We start from the raw sequence: 21704 nt of genomic DNA, 5'->3' as shown, positions 1-21704 counted from the left end.
TTTCTTTTAATGCAGCCTTCCATTACCGCACAAAGAAAACAACACTCGGTAAGCCGTTTCCTAAAGTGAGGGTGGCAAATTGAGGTGAAAAGACTCGACTTTAATGCAAACTAGCCCACTACTGGTGTTTTCACTTGTATCAGGTGACATTATCTTGATGCCAGTGAGCTACTCTATTTCAGTTCATTGTCACTTAATGAAGGAAACATCAGAAAACGCCTAATCAAGCAAAAAAAGAAAAAAAAAAGAAAGGAGCAATCTTGAAACCAAGATATCTTCTAAATCTTCATCCCTCGGGGGTAACAAAATAAGAGGGAGCCCTTTACTGCCTGCCTACGTTTAGTTTTTCAGTTTGAAATCCTGAAATGTGGAATCATCCCACACCATGAATATGAGTGTGCACACGTTCTCCATCCTGTGAACTCTAGTGAAGGACATTAGCAGAGGAAGCTTGGTACACTCACTTCCAGCCAAAGTGCCTTTGGCCAAGGTACTGATGCTTGTTTATGTCTCTTGTTTTTTTGGCTACGGACTAGCCGCACGTCATGAGTTCAGTTAATCTAGCCTTTGGCTTGAATGCTTTATCCCTTTAGCGTCTCAGTAGGGACTGGGGAATCAACCTTCTGAAGTGCCCTTGGGCCAAGTGTGTCTGGAAAAGTGCCCCTATAGTAAAGCATTTTGCTTATTTGATCTTTGTTGCGAGTGTGCTGTTTAATTTGTTATACTCCCACATCATAAATTGTAATTCTGTCTGCTTTGCTGAAAGCGCTATTTATTTCGTTTCACTTGCCAACATGCCCTTGAGCGAGGCACTGTGCTTATCTAACACCACCAAGCTGTTTAATCATCTCATATTGTTTTCAACTTTAAACCACAGACTTAGCATGTGACCCTTTGCGCTCCAAGGAAAGTGACACCATGCATGGCCAGGACATTTTTTATTTACAGCAGATGTTATTGGGTTTTGCTTTGTATTTTTTTATTTTTTTTTTTAAAAAGAAAAAAACCTTATAAAAAAAAAAAATCTAATACAAATTCAAAATGGAGGGGTCACTACATGAACCACTAACTGGCTGTAGAGTGCGTTTAATTACTTGTCTTTGTATGAACATGTATGAAACAGCTGAGCAAATAATGGGTCTAAGAGCACATGTCAGGTAGTGTAAAACACTTTCACATGTTTCCTTAAAAGTTGTGCATTAAATTTACCATTCCCCATAGCGCAGTAGTCTCAACAATAACTGAGAAGTTTAGAAATATGATTGTGTGGGCAGTTATTGGTAGTGTCAGTTTCTTAAGAATGTGACCACGGTTATGCCTTCCTGGTCTATCCAAAGTGTTATTGCTCAACTATGTGAGTGTTCTACGAGGTTTAATTATTGTGATATGCCATCGACATCGCAGATGACTCAGTAGAAAACACAGCAGAGAGTAATGTTTTGCAACAATGAGATCTATATTCTTGACCTGAACACATACTGTAGCATCTCACATAAAGGAAGCTATGGTGGCTTTTCTGCAAGGTAATTGAAGCTTGAACACGGGTTACTGTTGGCCGTAGCCCACGCCAACACCATAAACACCATCAGCCTGGCAGTTCTAATATGCGATTCTTACTCGGCAAACTCTCAGCTCAACCATAACGTCTCTCACATTATGCATTCACTGACATCAAGGACGAAAAAAATACATACAGTCACAGCAACAATTTCAGCTAATAGAACACAACAGAACTGAACAGAACTGAACATAAACATGAGCTTATTAATACTGTACACTGCAGATATGTATAGTCTATAAATTGGCACTGTCTGTAGCATTTAATACTTGCTTTACAGCTTTTTGTAAGATAGGATAGCTTAGCCATATTGTTGGTTTGCAGCCTCCTTCTCTCTGTTGCTGCAGCGTTTGGTGAAGTTGTTAATTAACTGTCGTTGAAAGGATTTGGACCATTCCTGTGTTAGCATTGGCGGATGCCTTTTCAGATGAGTGTGTAATGCAGTAGTACTTTTGTTGTATTTCAGAACTGACTTTCATATCCTTCATGTCACGGTAGAATGGGCTTCATCTTTAGTGAAGTATTTTCACACACTTGAACCGCTGCTAGTTTGCTGGAATGATCCACTGGACTCCTCACCTGTCTTCTCTGAGGCGTCCGTGTTGTTACTGTCATGTGATCGGCGACTAGTTGACTTCCTGCTTAAAGCATCATGGCACAGCAGTAAAGTCAACTAGTCGGTACAACCCCTACCACTGGGCAGATGTGAGACTGTAAATGTTCTTATTAAGTTATTATTGATACTGTAGTAATAGGTTACAACCACCTTGTCCCTGCTCATACAGGTTCGTACTTCATCTGTTTCCTCTTCTTCCAGCACGACTAATGTGTGTTTATGCTTCTCAGGCTGGAGTCTCCGACTCGGACCCTGACCTTGGAGGCTCCCAGAGGGGTGGAGGTCAACGCTGGAGTGGGAGATTTCACAGCGTCCTGTAGGAAAGACCTTCTCCTGCAGTCCTCAGAAGGAGAGGTGAGTGCGTTTTTTATATTTCTTTTTTCTTAACATGTATGAGTTTGTGAGGAAGTGAACTGATTGATCTATGAGACAGCTAGACAGAAGGGAGCAGAAGCTGGCAAAAATAGCTATGTTCATGTGTAAATACAAAGGACAACACAATCTTTGGGGTGTTTGTGTGATGTGTGTGTGGTCTTTAGACTGTGTGGCACTGTGTTGGGCCCGCTTCATTAAAGTACCTTATTAGGCTAATGAGCGTCATCAATCCAGGCGACCTTGTCCTCCTTTTCTCCCCTCCTTCTCTCATCACTCCTTTCTTCCCTTCTTCTATTTGGGAGAAGTGACTTCATTAAAGCTGGTTTGATGAGGTTCCCTGTCAGTTGTTGCTGCTGTGTGTATGTTTGTAAGTGTGTGTTTGTGTCATTGTTAGCCTGCTATCTCACTGTCAAGCTCTTTGCATAGCAGCCTGCCACGTTGTGTGAGCACCCAAGCAGACTTACCCATTATCCCTGGGTGTGTGTGTGTGTGGGTGTGCGCGTGTGTGTCAGCCTGCCATATTGCATGTCTGCTGGAGCATAGTGTGTCATTAACTTAGTAATTAACAGAAGAATGACCCCCTCTCGTTGCACTCACTGTCATTGTCAGTCACACACACAAACTGTCTTCTACACACACTATTTTGCTCTCCCAAGGAGCACAATATCACACACACACACACACACACACACACACACTTACACCTACACACAAACAGAAGCAAACAGATAACAAAGAACTCAGAAATCAACTGGTGTTCCTCTCCATTTCTCATTTCCTTATTCCATTCCGCCACTGGGCCCTACTTATGAAAGATCCAAAACTTAACAGCCGTTAACAGACACTAGCCATGCCAGCTTCTGGTCATTAACAGACACTGGTCAAGCAAGGTTATGATAGGCTACGAAGTCCAGTTACCTTTCTTTAATGTTTTTGGATATGCCATGACCTGGACGACGGAGAACCTTCACAGACATCCACGTCAACAGATACTAGAAAGTTTGATATAAATTGAGCCCACTGTGGTCACCAGAATATTTGGACAGCCTGGGCATATGGCAACAAAATAATATGCGAGCGTTGTGAAAATACTATAGAGGGTGGGTTTTTCATTTATATATTTATTACCTACAGCCAGATCGACATACAATATACAGGAGTGTAGCTCTGGATGATATGTGGAGGGCATAGAAAAGTTTGCTGCACTGTATGGTTGTTAAACCAAAAATGAACTGCAAAATAAAAGCAAATTATGAGCCTCAATTAACACTAACATCTGTTTTGCCGACACTGTAATGTGACAATTAATACCTTGACTAATAAATGTCATCCACGGTAGGTCAGTTTCATTGTGCTGCATTTGAGCTAATGTTTAATGAACTACGTAAAAATAAAAAGTAGTCAACTTTTTAACTGCGGAGTTGTATGGGTGTCTGTGTTATTATACCGTTTTATTGCTCGTATGATTTTTATTGCATATTATTAAATATCCAGTTAAATGGAAAACATGCCACTGTGAAGGCGCCAAAATACTGATGCAAGCTCCCTGCAGCTTTCAGAACATGTGACTTTCAGAAGTAATCTCAAAAAATCTTTTGTGTCTGGTGGAGGGTAAAAACAGAAATGAATCACCTTCTAACTTGAGACGTTCAATCAGGGGACACTTGTGGTTACTTAAGCAGAATATCAGCTCTTGCCAAAGAGCGGAATAACAAAGGGACTGATAATGATGTAAAATACTGATTTGAAACATGCACATTTGTTTTAGGTTGATTTCTTTTATGTATTTTGATACTGGTGACGTGCCTCTACCCATGCAAACCTGCACCAGATCGACTGCATAGAATATGGGTGGGTGGGTGGGTGGGTAGTCGTGGTTCCAATCAGTGGGGTTTATTTTTAGGGATATATAACTGAGTCTGCAGGTTGATGGTATTTGTTTTACTCCGCTCTTTTGGTCTATGTCATTTAGAGGCGACACATCCCATCACCTAGTCAGCAGTGCACATAACAAGAGTGTCTGTAAACATATCCCGAGTACTGTCATTGCCAGAGAGTAAGTGAATGAGACATAAATATGTTTTTGCATTGTGGCTTTTTTTGTCAATCATATGGTTATGTCTGAATGATTTTACAGCTGAACGGATTGTAGAGATATAAATATTATTTTAACAAGACTCCTTGCCTCTTATTTAAAAGAAAACTCATACAACCTGTTTACGCATTACCATGTGTATTACTCTCCCTCACAGAATTCTTCCTCTCTTCTAATCTCCCTCAGTCATCCAACTCTTCACATTCCCTTTGTCCCATTCCTCCTTTCTTTTCTCTTTTTTTTTGTGTAACTTTCTTCTTCTACATCTTCTTCTCATCCTCCTCCCTCCCTCCTTTCCTTCTTGGGCTCTCAGTCCTTCATCTTTCTCTAACCCAGCCTATCTAATTAACTTTCCACTGCTTGGGTTATACATCACTGAGGCTGTCACTTCACAAGAAAAGGGGAGGGGAATTATAATTTTTACCTCTTCCCTGTCATCCCTTTCTCTCTGTCTCTCTCCGTCTTTCCCCCCATTTCATGTGTTCTTTTGTCTCTTTCTGGTCTTTGTTCATCCATTATCTCTCTCTGTTTCTGTCTTCCCTCTCTCTCTCCCTCCCTCTCTCTCTCTCTCTCTCTCTCAACCCTGCATAAATATATGTCTCCCTATTGATGGTGAACATTAGCATGAAGCAGAGTGTAACAAGGGTTGCAGTGTGGGGCTTTAGCAAAGCTTGATGCCATGAAAGGCTTGAGAAAAGGAAGGGTTTGTGGTGCACTGCCTCTGAACCTCTCCACCCCTTGCAACAGCGCTCGTCAGCCAGATGTGCAGAAAGAAAACCGTCTGCCCACTAAGTTTTATAAATACCAAAGGTGCCTTATCGGCATGAATGCATTTGGAAAGGCTCAAATGATCCAAATATAGACGTGAACAAGGTCACAGTGTGTACAGCCAGAAAATAATCGCTTCTCAGGGAAAAGGTAGAAAGCAGAAGATGTGATGACATTGTAGACTTATTACTGCCATGTAAGACTCTGATTTTTTGGTTGATTCTCACTTTGCATTGTGTTTCAGGGTCTTCTGGTATATCATTATCAAGATTAAAAAAAGATTAAAAATACATAGTGTAACCACCATGTATTTTCAGGATAACTGGCAGATACATGTCCTCATTATGGCCTTTTTTTTTATAAAGACGAGAAGTTGTAGACATTGCGTCACTGGGCATTACTGTCTTAAAACAGCTCAGGGGTGTAAATCCAGCACAGGTAGACAGAAAGAAATATATAAAAATATCATAGTCCACATCTGTTGTAGTGATTATTTTCAGCCTGCATGCTCGTCTGTATTTGTTGAGATGATTTATCTGTGATTCAAGTAGCGTCTCTGCTCTTTGTGTCAATATCTTTCACTATTTTACATATTTTGTTGTAATCACAAGTTACTGCTAATGCAGTCTCTGTTTATTTCCGTTCCAAGACGGTAATGCCCAGTGACGCAATGTCTACCACTTCTCCTCATCACAATCTCTTTATAAAAGGGGCCATTATGAGGACATGTGTCTGTCAGTTATCCTTTGGCTCAAAGACACACATTTGACTGATATACCGAGGTGGCAGATTCAAGTTCACAGCAATCCCTCTGACATGTATGACGGTTAATCTCTGACATTTTCATATAAATTATATATTTATACACATGATAACCTTTCACTCTTGATATTACACTGATTCATTTCAAATTGCTTTTGCATTTCGCATAACCTCCTGCAGCTATCTTCTGTTAACCCTATCCAGCTCAGCGTACCTTTTGCAAACCTATAGATTTTTTAGTAATGTGTGAATACCTTGATCCATTACTTTCACAGAACAATATGCCACTTCAGTTAATCAAACATTCTGCTGGAACTGGTGTAGGAGCTGTAATACAGATGCACTGCCTGGCCAAAAAAAAGGTCACACACTCGTTTCATTGGACCGTCTTTGATTACAGCACGCATTCTCTGTGGCATTATTTCAGTAAGCTTCTGCAATGTCAAAAGATTTATTTCCATCTAGTGTTGCATTCATTTTTCACCAAGATTTTGTTTTGATAATGGGAGAGTCTGACCACTGCACAAAGCCTTCTCCAGCACATCCCAAAGATTCTCAATGGGGTTAAGGTCTGGACTCTGTGGTGGCCAATCCATGTGTGAAAATGATGTCTCACAGTGGTTGTCTCTCTGAACCACTCTTCGACAATTTGAGCCCCATGAATCCTGACATTGTCATCTTGGAATATGACCGTGCCATCAGGGAAGAAAAAATCCATTGATGGAATAACCTGGTCATTCAGTATATTCAGGTAGTCAGCTGACCTCATTCTTTGGACACATAATGTTGCTGAACCTAGACCTGAGCAACTGCAGCAACCCCAGATCATAGCACTGCCCCCAAAGGCTTGGACAGTAGACACTAGGCATGATGGGTGCATCACTTCATCTGCCTCTTTTCTTATCCTAATCTAGCCTAATCACTCTGGAACAGGGTAAATCTGGACTCATCAGACCACATGACCTTCTTCTATTGCTCCAGAGTCCAATCTTTACGCTCCCTAGCAAACGAAGCCTTTTTTCTGGTTAGCCTCACTGATTAGTGGTTTTCTTAAGGCTACACAGCTGTTCAGTCCCAATCCCTTCACATTGTACGTGTAGAAATGCTCTTACTTTCACTATTAAACATAGCCCTGAGTTCTACTGTTGTATTTCTTCGATTTGATTTCATCAAACGTTTAAGTGATCGCCAGTCACGATCAGTCAGGATTTTTTTCCGACCACATTTCCTCCTCGAAGACGATGGTTCTCCACTATCCTTCCAGTTTTTAATAATGCGTTGTACAGTTCTTAACCCAACTGTAGTAGTTTCTTCAATCTCCTTAGATGTTTTCTCTGCTTGATGCATGCCAATGATTTGACCCTTCTCAAACACACTAACATCTTTTCCACGACCACGGGACGTGTCTTTAGACATGGTTGTTTAAGAAATGAGAAGCTACTCATGGCATCAGTTGGGGTTAAATAACTTGTTGCCAGCTGAAAGATAATCACCCATGCAGTAATCATCCAATAGGAGGCTCATACCTATTTGCTTAGTTAATTTTTTGGCCTGACAGTGTATAGGGCAGCACGGTGGTACAGTGGGTAGCGTTGGTGCCTCACAGCAAGAAGGTCGCTGGTTCGAAACCACCGGGGCGACTGGGGCCTTTCTGTGTGGAGTTTGCATGTTCTCCCCGTGTTTGCATGGGTTTCTTCCGGGCACTCCGGGTTCCTCCCATCATCAAAACATGCTAGGTGTTAGGCACCGGTCAGGTTGGCCCACAGTTGCGACGCGCGCGAGTGCAGCAGCTCAGGACCAACCCTCCATGTCTGACCATGCAATCTCGTTATATGATTCTTGTATAATATAATGACAAATAAAGGCTCTTTATCTTTTATCTCTTTATATTTAAATGTATGCCGCGATAGGTCTAGTTGAGGGTTGTGTCTATAAAATCAAACTAATCTTTTCCTGCTCCGGTGTCTCACCCGGAAAACAAACAGTTTTTGACCGCTGAAGCGGCATTTGGCTGGAAATTATTGGACGGCTCATTCACATTGTGATGCTTAATTATGTTTGAGTTCTATGGAAACTAAAGTCTCTTGGAGAATAAACTGACTGAGTCTGCAATACAAAGTTTGTCTCAGACTATGTTTTATTCATTGGAAAGATCAGCGTGTCAATTAGAGTTCCGGTGTGGTAGCACTTCCGTGGCTTAAAGCGTTGGCTTAGCTTCTGCAACCGGTAATAAAAATGTAAAATAAATGATAAAAAAAATAGTAAAACTGTTTTGCAGTTAGTTTATTGCTCATAGTTTTCCTTTGCGTTGAGTTTTGTTTGTGTTTTCTAACTAAATTTGGACTTTTATTTTTCCATTTGAAGAAGCAGATCTTAGACATAAAATAGTGTTTTCAGACAAGTTAAGAGTAGTGATTAATCAGTTTAGATTTACTGAATACCCTTCAATAGGAAGTCGGGTATTTGTTTTTTTCTTTCTTTCTACTTCTTTTCTACCATGACACACTGTACATGGGCCTTAACACCAAACCCCTTTGCATCTGTTCATCGCAACAAAACATCTCACCCACAAACTGCAAAGCTTTACTTCTCTGTGTGCCAACCCAGGGTGGTTCAAAAAGCAGGAAAAAAAACTACCTACATACTTCCCTAAAAAGAACACCTTATCCAAACAGCAATCCTTTTCATCCATTCTCATACCAGCCTTCCACGGCCGCTGACGCTATCACATGAACAGAGGAAAGCGGATGAAGGGAAGATAGAAGGAGGATCTGATGAGTAGGAGGTGGAGGAGGATGGCAGAAAATAGATGTTTCTGTCGATTTTGCAGGAGAAAATAAAGGCGTGCGGGACAGCAAGGCTTAAAGCCAAATCAATGTTGTCAGCAGCTGGCACTTAAGAAGGGGCCATTAAAGTTTAAAAAGTTTGGAAAGCAGCGCTGGAATTAGGGCCAAATGGGTAAGAGGTAGGGGAGCGCTGGCTTCCATTAAAATCAAAGCCAACGAGAGCTGACAGATCCTCTCAGGTTTCCTGCAGTCCTCCTAGCTTTTTTTTCTTTTTTTTCTTATCTACTCTCTTTCTCTCTATCTCCCTCTATCTTTTTCTATCCTACATTCATTCACTCTCTAGGTTCTTTCCATTCTTCTAATTTACGCTTTGTTCTATACTCACTCCTGTTTGACCTGTAAAATCGCTCTCCCTTTGCCGTGTTTTAGGATGTTTCTAACCATTAAAGGCATCATACATGACATGAGAAGTTAAGTTTTCCTAGAGGAGGTTTTGGCGACAAAACACAGGTGTACGTTTGCTAAAAAAAAAAAAATACTGAATGGTAATACTGGTTATCCATTGAAAAAATACAAATACAGCTGGAAGATTAATTCTGGATTTAGGATTCTGTGCACACTATTTTTTTTTTTTAATAAACTGACATGAATATTATTATGAATGTTATGAAGCTGATGGCGCTATCATTCTTGTTTCTATGGGTATTTCGCCTTCAGTATTAGAAATAATTAATTACTGTCTGGATGGTTTTAGTGTCCCTTCAGACCAGCTGACCAATCAGAAAAGCAATGCCTTTCATTGCGTTTCTGATTTAATTTTGATTTTCACTTTAATGCTTGGTAAAAAGCTCCAACATAGGATACATGCATTTTCTTACTCAGAGTTCCCTCCATGCTGGGAGGAGCTAACATGTAAAATGAAGAGATGCAAGTAATGGAAGAGAAGAACCTCGTAAGTCACCACGTTTTTGATTATTACACTCTCTGTCAGGAACTCCTTCTTGGAATTTCTTCTCATTTGGCACAAACGGCCAACTGGACCTAACATCACAAAAACTATGCCCAAGAACATACAACCTAATTATGAAAAGTTTTTCATCTAACTGGTTACAATTATCAAATGCGAGCAATTTTAAATTCTTACACTATACTTTTAATATTCTGCCGTATAGAAGAATAGTGCAGATTCTACAGTATATGTGCTAAAAGTCATGTTTTCTTTTAATTTACCAGCCAAAGAAAATCAGAGGTGGATTTCACTACCAGCAAGGGTACGGCACATCTACTATATCTGAATAATTAACACAGTTCCTATCATAGGATTAACAATAAATACTGTGGGGTGATCAGAAACATGTGAAGGGGTGAGCAGGTAGACGGTGGGGGAAAATAAGTTACCTGGTGGATGAATGGAAGTGGGAAGTGCCTGAATGGGTCGGAGGGGAAAAAGTCAACAAAATGAATACAATTGAGGCTGGCCTCCCAGCAGTTTGTTGAAAATATGGTATCAGAGAAATGTCCTCTCAAAGAGATACAACAAGACAATCATAAAATACTGTATAAATTCATTTGGGTAAGGCACATACGCTCTAACCGCAGTTGTTTTCCCTTGAAAAGTCCTGCATGTAAATACTCCAATCAGGCATAACAGTATGATCAGCTTCCTAATATTGTGTAGGTCTCCCTTGTGCCTCCAAAACAGTTGTGACTCATCAGAGAATGGACATGGGCCTTCTGAGGGTGTCCTGTGGTGTCTGACAACAGAATGTTGTAAGTGGGGGCCTTTGGGTCCTATGGGTTGAGGGGAGGGGCCTCTGTGGATCATCCCACAGATACTTGATCAGTTTGGGATCATGCATGCTAGGTCCAAAAGTTTCCAGTGGTTTTTATGTTGTAGCTGATCGGTGTATAATCATAGTGTATTTATACTGGTGAGACATGATTTTGTCACTTTTAGATCGAAGTGCAGTTTGAGGGCTAGTTCTAATGTGGTTTGTGAGTGGTGTTGAAATCCATTTCAGTAGCCTAAATGCAATACGTACAAATGTTATGACCTTTATAATCTACTGCACAATGCACGTGTGGTCATTTCCACATCTCACAATATATTGTGGTTCACTGAAAAGCAAAGGTTCTGCACAGCTTCTGCATTCTCATCCATGGGTGCTGAGTCTGTTTTGAGTAATGAAATATGCGAGCAAGAAGAAGTAATCTCATGTCAACAGCCTGCACGTTGCCTTTTCTCTATATGACTGCATGCAAGCTTTATCCTTAATCAGTTCTTAGGATGATGAAATATGAAGGCGTTTCTAACCCAGATCTTAGAAACATGACAGACAAGATACCACCTCCAGTTGATAGCACCTCCATCAACAGGAAGTGGTATCAACTGTGTTAAACAATAGCGGCCTGCACAATGTTTGTTGCTCAGCGTTGTTAATAAGATAAGAAAGATAATCCACTGTGGGGAAATTTCAAGAATCGAGTCTTTATTATCATTATTAGAACATAACAATTTTTTTGCAGTGTTACAGCAGCACATAGCCATAGACTAGTAAAGGTAAACATTAAATAAATACAAAAACAGCAAATAAAATACAACAGTAGTTCTACAAATAATATCTACTGGGAGCAGGCTTGGTTGTACACCCTTACATCAGCAGGAAGGAAGCGCCTGTGGTAAAATGCAGCGTGGTTGAAGCAGTGGGCTGGTGAAGGTGCTAACCCGATGGGGGGGATGTGACTGGTTTTTTCCATCAGCGTTGACAGCTCTGCTTCCATCCTCCAGTCACTCACCACCTCCACAGGTTTAAGAGGGCAGCCCAGAACAGAGCTGGCCTTCTCAGTCGTGCTCCATGTACTCTGAAGGACCTAAATGTCCTTGGCAGGAGTCTCCTCTGGCCTTTCTTATAAAGTGCCCTAGTGTGGTCAGACCAGTCCAGGTTTTTGTTCGGGTGAACATTGGGGTACTTATAAGAATCCACATCAGACCACATCCTGTGGTCTCTTGGTCAGGTAGTCTAATATCCAGGATGTGAGGTGGTGGTCCACTCTTGCATGCACCAACTTGTCCCTCAGTATGGCAGGCCGGATGGTGTTGAAAGCACTGGAGAAATCAAAGAACATGATTCACTACAATACTCCCAGCCTTGTCCACTTGAGAGAGAACTCTTTACAGGTGGTAGATGATGACGTCATCCACTCCGATTCTGTGCTGGTAGGCAAACTTAAGCGGATCCATCAATGAAAAAGGGGAGCAGTGGAGTTGCAGGGTGGGAGTGGAGTAGGTCACAATGAACATCAAGGGTAGTGGCTGCAGCAGAAGAGGCACTGTGGGGGGAGAGGCAGGTGACTGAAGTCTGTTGAAGAAAATATTTAGGCCATTTAGCACTGTTAGCCACATCTCTGTGAACAACAGAATGCTACTTGCAGTATTCCCTCTGATGCCGCATGAGATTTCCTCCTGGTACAATGTTCCTCCGTCTCTTCCTCCTCTTCAGAAAAGGAACAAATAACGTTAAAAAAAACAAATAATCTCAAATAGGCTGAGAGGTGCTACAACAGGCGGCCGCTCTTATCATTACACCTATATGTATCTTTATTAATCATATAATTTGCTGTAATACATTTTAGTATTGAGTTTGGTAGTTAAGTTGTATCCTTCAAGCCACTAATGTAAGTATAATGTAGATTTTCTTAGATGTTAATGTTAGACGCCAGACATAAGTCAGCCCCATTCCTGAATAAACGATACAGAATATACAAAGTTAAAAATGGCAAATCAGCTAAATTTAGCTACCTTATTTTAGTGCATAAGGGTCACCACTGACTCTTTCCCGACATGCAAAAAACACTTTGAATAACCTATAAGGCACATTTGCATCTATGCAAAGTTGGTGCTCATTGTACTGTGCAGCTGACTTCAGTGAATTAAAATTGTGTTAACTACAGAAACTTTTAACAAAGTTAGGTTACCGCAGAGTTTTATTGTTTGTTGACACAGTGCTGGGGTTTATTAAGACGCCATAGCCTGGAGGTGTTATTGGGCTGGTACACTGGGACTAGTTTTTTTTTTTTTTTTATCCCACTGTTTGTTATTTTACCTGCGGGTAAGGCAGAATGGTGAGTGAATTAGAATACTGGCAGGGGGTAACTCCCTGTCGTACACGCTGCGTAAGACCCATAAACACACATACAGTAAACACAAATCACGCTCAAAATTGCATTGAAACAACTAGATAAAACTGTATAGGAACACACTCACTTCCACACACACACTGGATACTCCCACCGGACACATTCCAGCTCAAACACCCAAAAATACACTGACACGCAAAAACACACAAATGCATATGTGTGTAATGATGCTCGAATAGACTCGCACGTAGTGTGAACTCAAAGCTTCCACTTCCAGAGCTGCCCCGTTCCCTGTCAGTCTCCAGAGCCTTTCTGTTTTCTTCCAACGCTTGTTTTCATCATCAGGCTCCACTCTTTGAGAGACTTCATCTTTGTTTTTCACATTAACAGATACCTGCCAATAGCTGGCAGAAGTGGATGTTTTTCAAAAGGTGTGATTAATGTCGCACAATTTATTAGTCTTTACTTCACACTCCCTGAAGCAATTGGCATAGATGTGTGTGTTTGTGATTCTGTCAGTCTCATGTAACTCATTCACTTTTTCAGTTTGTCATGGAGTGTTGTCCATTTGTCTTTCTATGTCTTATTTGTGTTACTGTCTGTCACAGCATTGTTTGTTTGTTTGTTTGTCATCATTCCATCACTTCCTGTGTATTGCTGTGCATATGTACATTTCTATTGTAGAGTCTTTGATCTATTCTACCTGCGATGGTTTGTTTGAATGCATTTGTCTGCTCTCTCACCTCTCTGTTGGCTCTGTATGTGTGTGTCTGTCTGGTACAGTAGAGCAGACTGATATTGCCTCATGTCCCCGCTACATCTGGGTTACTACACTCTCAGTCTCTCTCCAGCCTCTGTCATTTAGTCCATTGTCATCTCCCATTCCAGCGCCTGTCCATTCAACAAGCTTAATGGTCTGTGTAATACACTCAGATATCTTCACAGCCTCCCACCTATTTGTGTTGTTGGAGCGTGTGTGTTGGGATGGGGGTGGGGGGGGTAGAAAAAGAAAAAAGAAGAATGGGAGGCAAGGTGAGCTAAGCCTGGACGAACACAGCGGTTGGACTGTGTGTGTTTGTGTGGGCTGAATTCTGTGTGCGGTGAAATAGTACTGTTATTGTCCTTTCAACCTCTGTCATACCTCTCTCCTTTCACTCCTCAACTCATTTTTCTCGGTCAAAGACTTTAAAGTCAACACTTTCTAGTCTATTCCAGTTCCCGGTCAGTCCGGTTAAGTGGAACAGTTAGATTTTGTCATTGGAAAATCTGCTTATTCGCTTTTTTCTTTTCTTTTTTGCTGAACATGAGCTGCAAAGTTTGATGTATTATCACTTCTGTCCACTAACAAACATCTGACTCTCTTGAGTTTGTTATGAATGCCTGAACTTGTTGCTTTTCAATTGTGTTGATCATCTTAGAATTTTGAAGGGAACTGGACAGCGGGTTGTTCAAACATACCAGACTATTTTAATAGTATGTTGTAATCAGATATATAGTGAGTGATGCAAGTTTAAATTTAGAATACTTTCAAAGAAGTATTCCAGCAAACAGAGATAAATGCAGCTATAATATTTAAAATATATAATTTGATGACAGCTTTGGCTTCACTGGTACCGATTAATGAAGCGTAACCCAGAATGTTTTCTCACCCTCATACTCACCTCCCTCTTCCTGTCTTGCTCTCTCAGGCTCCTAAACACATTCATACCTTCCCCTCCAATGAAACTACTGCGCAGCGAACTAAGAGTAATCATCCTTCCTCCTGATCTCCTCCCAAAGACACTTTAACCCCGTTCTTCCTCTGCCATCTTCCTCCCTTTCCTCCTTTCATCACAAGAAATCCCTTTCCTTCTACCACTGCCTTCCCCTCCCCTAAGCCGTGCCGAAGGAAATCATCCATGAAAAATGTTTTGACCCTCCATAATTGCTACTTCCCGCTTGTTTCCCCATCTCCTTGACGCCGCAGCCGCCTGCTTCGAGAGAGATGGGTACAGACACGCGTCCCCTCATAATGTATGCACATGCCCAGTCACCCACTCAGATAAGGTATAGGGAACACATCTATTCAAGACACACAAAGACACACACTATCCCTTATTATATATGCCGGCAGCCTACCAAAAAACCTGTACATATTCAGTAAAGTGTCCTTGCAGCAAAGTATCTTACAATTTGATCGCAGACGTTTAGATTTAACCCTTTGATTACTGATATGTGACACGTATTACACGGCCTTGGTACACTGTCTATAAATTAACATGAACACATTAAATTTACATATAGAAAATAGACATAAAATGAAGGTAGACATAAAGAACATTAAAGAAAATGGGTTGTTTTGAATGAATAATTTAATTTCTTTGACATGATTTAAGGATCTTTTTTTCTTCATGACAACAAAATAGATAAGACATATTTCAAATTGGATCATGGATTATGTTTTTGATGCGACATTGTTTCTTGAGATCTCAGTGCCTCAAGAATTTGTTTTATGATGGCAGACTTGTCTCAGGTGTTTTAACTTGGACAGTGCCAGCTACGTGACTTTAAAGTAACCTGTCTTGACCGAGTGCAGTTGGTTTCTCTCTCTCCCTACGTGCTGTTGTTTCTTTCTGTGATACATTCCCTCTGCAGAATATCAGTTCTCCCAGTTGAAGTGACTGTATCAACTGAGGCCATACTAAGCCAGTCCCATTTACAAGGACATGTCCACTTATAGCCCCGTTGAAAAGAACAAATTTAGACATGGATTTATGGGTCACACTGACCTGAGAGCCAAAGTTAAACATAAACAGTCAGCAGCATTTCAGTGAAAAAATGCTCCTCGGGGACTTACCTGAAAGTTACTCGATGCACAGTACGTCTGCCAGGAATGTCATATTGGTTTGTGATGCACCTTCTGCATTCATGACACACGCTTTGCTGGAGTGGTATCATCATACTTTTCCGGGTTCTCTTCCCACTCTCGTGCACAAAAAGTCAAGCTACCAACCTGGGCAGTTGAGGCATTAACCTCAGTGCACCCGAGGAACTGCTGTGACGCTACCTTGGCACAAAGTCTGCTCCTCCTTCCCTAGTTCTGCTTACACAGTCATATCGGAGAACGTAATAAAACACAAAGTGGAATTCACACACATATGCACGTACAATGCAGACAGGTTGATGAATAGATGCAGAAAAAATCATGATCAAAAGAACTTTATAGAGATTCAGGGACACTGTTATATTCTCAGACACAGTCTTTTTTACCCTCACACTAAGTGGCAAACACACACATAGTCACGTGTACAGAACCACATGTACGGCTAACAACAGGCCAACCTAATACTTACAGACACTTTCATTTGGGATGAATGTCAGCACTAATCCAACCTTAAGCTACAACAAATGACTTCCACTCCCCTTCCCCTAGCTCCCTTCTCTCTTTCCATCCATCCATCTACTTGGTCATCCACCACTTCCCTTCTGCTGTCATTCTTTCCTCTTATAGCCACCATACATTTCTAAATCTTTAGCATCCGCCTCTTTTTCACCGCTTTCCCCTACCTACCCACTCCATCCCTCGTCGTATGCCATCATCTTTACCTACTAATGTCATTCTCCTTTTTCCAGTCTTATAATCAGCATCCTCTTTCGTATGACTTGTTTTCCTCTCAATCCACCCCCATGTTTTTCCTCCTTTTCCTCTTTATTTTCTTCCCTCCCTGCTTCCTCTGCTCCCCCTCCCTCACTTTTTTTCCCTTGATGTTTCCATTGTCATGGATGAAAACATGCATGCATCCATTTCTCCTCATTGGCCCATCCCAGGGCCCAAGTTCATTTTAGGTTTTTGTTGCCATTGCTGCCAGCAGGCTGTTAGAATTAGATTTGGGTTACGTTCCCAACCATGACCGAGTCCTTTCCCCTGTAAGGCTGTAACTGAGCCCTGGCAGCTTTTATTGGGGAGCCAAAAGGGAAGATGACAGGTGTGCACCAGGGACCTGTTAGAGGCACACCTTGACATTTAGAGATGTAGTGTGGTATTTTCCTTTGCTCGGCACATGGGGAGGGAAGTTCACATATCCTTTTTTTCACTTGCTGTTAAAGTGCTTTCTTGTCATTGTTTCCATTTCTCATTAAAATCAATGGGCACGGTAGCTTAATGAGATAGCTGTACACAGTTGCTGCTTCAAGGAGACTTTTAATCCTGTGTGGTAACAGTATCAGTGTTAATTTGGAGGCCAGATATTTATTTAGTTAAATGTTAATCTAATATTAGTTTATGTGTAGTTTCAGTCAAAAGTATTTTAGACTAGTTCTTGACATGCATTTTTGAGTTTTAAGTCTCGCATTTTAAAGCTAAAGCTGTGGCCTTGGTTTCGTGCAGTTACCATGGTGATCATTTTGCCAATAAAGTTAAAAACATATTTTTAGTGAAAGAGTGCCATCAGTTAACCAGTTGTCTAAATCCCTTGCCACTACTATATTTAAAGCGGCACAGGCCCCTTAGGTAGGAGAATGGGAAGCAATAATTCAGGAGATCTTTTAGAGTTTCAGCATCTTAAAGAGTAAAGACCTCTGAGCTATTAGAAATGGCACCATCTTTAAAGTTACATCAGTCTGTTCTAAATGTTCTAGTTGCCTGCATACTCGTCTCACGGTAATGTCTAATAGATGCATTGCTTTTAGCTAAACAGCTATTTAAGGGTAACATGAGCAGCACCTCTGATCTGCTCCATCATGCAGAATGTGTGTGTGTGTGTGTGTGTGTGTGTGTGTGTGTGTGTGTGTGTGTGTGTGTGTGTGTGTGTGTGGGTGTGTGTGGGTGTGTGTGTGTGTGTGTGTGTGTGTGTGTGTGTGTGTGTGTGTGTGTGTGTGTGTGTGTGTGTGTGTTGGTGGGTGGGTGTGTGTGTGTGTGTGTGAGTGTGTGTGTGTACACTCTCCGCTTTATGAGTGGATACAGATAGAGATGTGCCCTGTCAGCCAATGTGAAATCATTAGTTACATTAATTGGTTCCTCACTGGTGGGGCATCTGAACCCTTCATTCCTCTCTTCTCCTTTTTTGTTCTTGCATTCATCTTGTCTCCCTCTCTTTATGTCCCCCATCTTCTTCCGACTGCCTCTGATTTGTCATTTTCTCTCTCTCATCTTTCTCTCATCCTTTCATCTGACCCCGCTTTCCCTCTCTTCTTCCTGTCTTTTTGCTCTCATAGCTATTTTCCGCACACATTTCCACTTCCTCTCTCCTCACTTCTAAAATGAAGAACATGAATAATTGGGATACAGATGTCTGCTGAGATTATAGCTCAGCCTTGGGATGTGTGAGAATACAGTATGTGTGTGAGAGAGAAAGAACTTCCTTGAACATTGAATAGTAAATAAATAAGCAGGTGAAGCAGTCAAGAGAAAATAAGATTGAGTAATGATTCTCAAGCTTGTATCAGACTGAATGGAGGGAGAATTAAGGGGATGGAGGCCAGCCAGGGAAAGGAGCAATAAAAGTACATTTAGATGGAAACTTTTTTCGCAGGCCTCAAGCTGGAGCTAATTAAGGTTAATTCTTCAACGAGAAGTTGCCAGTTCTTGTTTTACTGTCCTCTCTGGCTTCTTTATTTAGCCAGATTGACAGACTGGTGTCTTTTAACTTAAGAAAGGATCTTACTTGCAATTACACATCTACAAAGGTTTCAGTGCAGTTGTCACATTACATCTGAAGTATTTCCCTATAAATGAACATTAGGTGCATTTGAGCCCCTGCCAAACAATACTAATTAGGCTAATCACTGTCAGCTAAATGTCTCTATAATTTGCAGTATACCATAGGTTTCTGCTGAGTCATTTGGTGACAGTGCCTTTTTTAAATCAAGCAGCATTGATTGTTTGCTAGAGCTGAAGTGGAGAACAACTGTTGCAGATGAGACGGGGGAAGTAACCAGGAGAATTGCTGAGCCTATGGCATAGCAACCAGAGTTACAAATGTAACTAAGATTTAATAGATTCATATCTAGAAGGAAGATATACAACATAGGACGCATCCAGAAGAAAAGTTTCTGATGCTACTAATAAATTGCTAACTCTGTGTTCAGAGGAATTGAAAAAAAAAATAAACAAATCAAGGAGAAACAGATTACTGTTGGTATTTTTTTTCTTGTTCTTATTGGAGAGCACCGAAAGATGATAAGACTGTTCATTAGTCACAAATGTGCCAACTGTGTGGAAGCAGAGACAAAGGTCATACACTGTAGCTTTAAGTGAGTGGACTGAATTCTGAGTTTTGAATTTTATAGAGGTCTATTAAACCCCACCCTGACCCTCTTGTTAATATATTTTGGTAATATACCAATATACGTACCACCAATCTATCCTTTTTACGTGTTGTTAAGGTGATTGTAGCTTCTTCAGTGAAGGACCCTCACATTCTGAATGCTTGTTTGCATTGCAAGTATGTCTCTCGGTGATTTGAGACAATCTTGTCTGGGCACATAATCTGTCATATTCACTGGCCTTTATCAAAATGCAAACATCTGATTGAAACATCCCAAGTCCTGCAATGTTTGTTTGCACTGCGAACTATTTCAGATAACTTATTAGGTTATGACTGACATCAAATCTGTGAAAGAAACTCCACTAATAAGCTGCTTGTTTATCTTGAGAACAATGTCTTCTTCTTGCCTTTTTCTTAAATGTATTCACTTATTTTCCAGAAATTATGCAGAGAGATTGAATGAGATATATTGTGTGGTCTCATCCTGGTATTATTTTTGATCTGTTAGAAAAAATACAATTAGTTACCAATCTGGTATAGAATTTGACGTTCCTCGTGTGTTTCTTTCAAGCTGCCTTATGTCTTTCTTTCTCTGTCTTTGTCTTTCCAACAGTCCTCTCCCACTGATTCCACTTGCTTTTTCTCCTCACCTATCTTGCCCTCTGCCTCTTCATCAAAAGAGACTTATTCTAAATAGAACTTCCCTTTCTGTCTCTGCAGATCTTTTATGATGACAACCCCAGTCAGCCACAGAGTATAGTGGTTGCCTACAGCAGTGTGCCCTCTCTTTTTCTGTAACAACAACCCTGTTTCTTAGTTGTTGTTTTTTTTCATTTGGTTAAAACAATGCACTTCTCTACCTCTGCTTGTTTTTGTACAGACAGCCCATGCGACCCCGCTTCTCTGTATCGATTATTGTGTTGCATGCATATCAAATCAAACTTTTCTAAATCATCTCTCTTTTATGTTCATAGATCTTTCTAGATGCCAACACTATCAGGCTGGGAAACATTCCCCTGGGTAGTGCTGTGGACCCTCTGGAGGGGGCACCTGCAGGTACCACCTACACCAAACAGACTGTGTACGAGCTGTGCGCCTGTGCTAATGGCAAGCTCTACCTGTCCCCAGCTGAGAAAGGCTCTACCTGCCAAACCACTAGTAACTTCTGCCTCTGGAGCTGAAAGCGGGAGCTTGACAGACACACGGAACATATGGACCATAGAGTTTGAAGCTAATGCTAGCCAACATACTGAATCAACATGGATGACGGCTTGGTGGGAAGCTAATGCCAGCTAACAGACCGTTCAACATGGATTGTAGCATGGCGAATAGTTCCTGTCCGTTCACCAGTCAAATAATACGGATTAAAGCTTGGCAGGAAGCAAACTGTCCCTAACAGACCAAATCAACATGGATTATGCTGAGAAGCTAATGTCAGCTAAAGGACTGAAATACATGGACAAGAGCTTGAGAGAGGCTATTGCCTCTCTCAAATTAATGTGGATTGGTCTGCAGCCAGTACTAGTTTAGAGGATGGATGACTTAGCCAACAGAGTTGGCTGGTGGGTTTGATGCTAAGACCACACACGGACGTGGATGGGCAGTCTCAATCTGGCTCTTGTTGGCTGTCTTTCCCGTTTTTTAATTGCCACCATGATAGTGTCTGAAAGTCACAAGGATAACTCTTGGGAACTGCTTGAGATCAGCAAACTGTGTGTTCACAGTATGGCCAGATTGTCAAGGAACACAGTCTTTTGTTTTTTTTTGTTAGGATAAACCAATATGGTGATGGACTGCAAACTCCTGCAGGGACATGGACAAGGACTCCTGGTTAGCCCATCAGTTGACTAACTGACATCAGTGAGTACATTGGTTTACCCCAAAGGGTAGCTGATAAATACATCATACATGTCTTATGGGAAGCTAAGGCTAGCTAACGGACCAATCTATACCAGAAAGGCCTTCCCCCTCCACCCCCTCCAGTTTTTCAGCCCACCTGCATTAATCTGCACCTGTTACATAGTAACAAAGTTCTCCCACACCACTTTTCGTAGGATATCTAATGCAAATAACTGTGCATCACCCTCGTATACACCATCTTTTTCCCTCATATATTTTCTGATTTCTTCCTTTTCTTTAGTTCTCTTCTCTTAAGATCATATCTTTTACTTATTTCATTGTATCCTGTTCTTTTTCCCTTTGATGTCCATGTGCTCCTTCATCTTACCATATTTAGATGCTGCTCTCCTTTATCTTTTCTCCATGCTGTAGTTATTTTGTTCTCTCTATACACCTGCTTGCAATGGAGTGGTTATGGAAGGGTCGTTCTGCCTATCCATTTTCTTCCAGCAGTGTAGCTCAG

The 21704-nt window shown here is 41.2% G+C and overlaps 1 protein-coding gene across 1 annotated transcript in view; it reads left to right on the top strand.

The window, feature by feature from the left end:
• Positions 1-21402, top strand: part of LOC311496769 (zeta-sarcoglycan-like) — a gene marked incomplete at its 5' end in the record, with an annotated part of 338082 nt that extends 316680 nt beyond the window's left edge. The window contains 2 exons of the mRNA XM_084556747.1: positions 2405-2528; positions 20317-21402. Coding sequence (XP_084412873.1) covers positions 2405-2528; positions 20317-20523 — 331 coding nt within the window. The 3' untranslated portion in view covers positions 20524-21402. The remainder of the gene's footprint in view (positions 1-2404; positions 2529-20316) is intronic.
• Between the last annotated feature and the right edge of the window lie 302 nt (positions 21403-21704).

The sequence above is a fragment of the Chelon labrosus genome (genome assembly GCF_963514085.1).
Source record: "Chelon labrosus genome assembly, chromosome: 2".
NCBI lineage: Eukaryota > Metazoa > Chordata > Actinopteri > Mugiliformes > Mugilidae > Chelon > Chelon labrosus.
The sequence above is the reverse complement of the archived record's forward strand: the minus strand, read 5'-3'. Positions and strand labels throughout refer to the sequence as shown.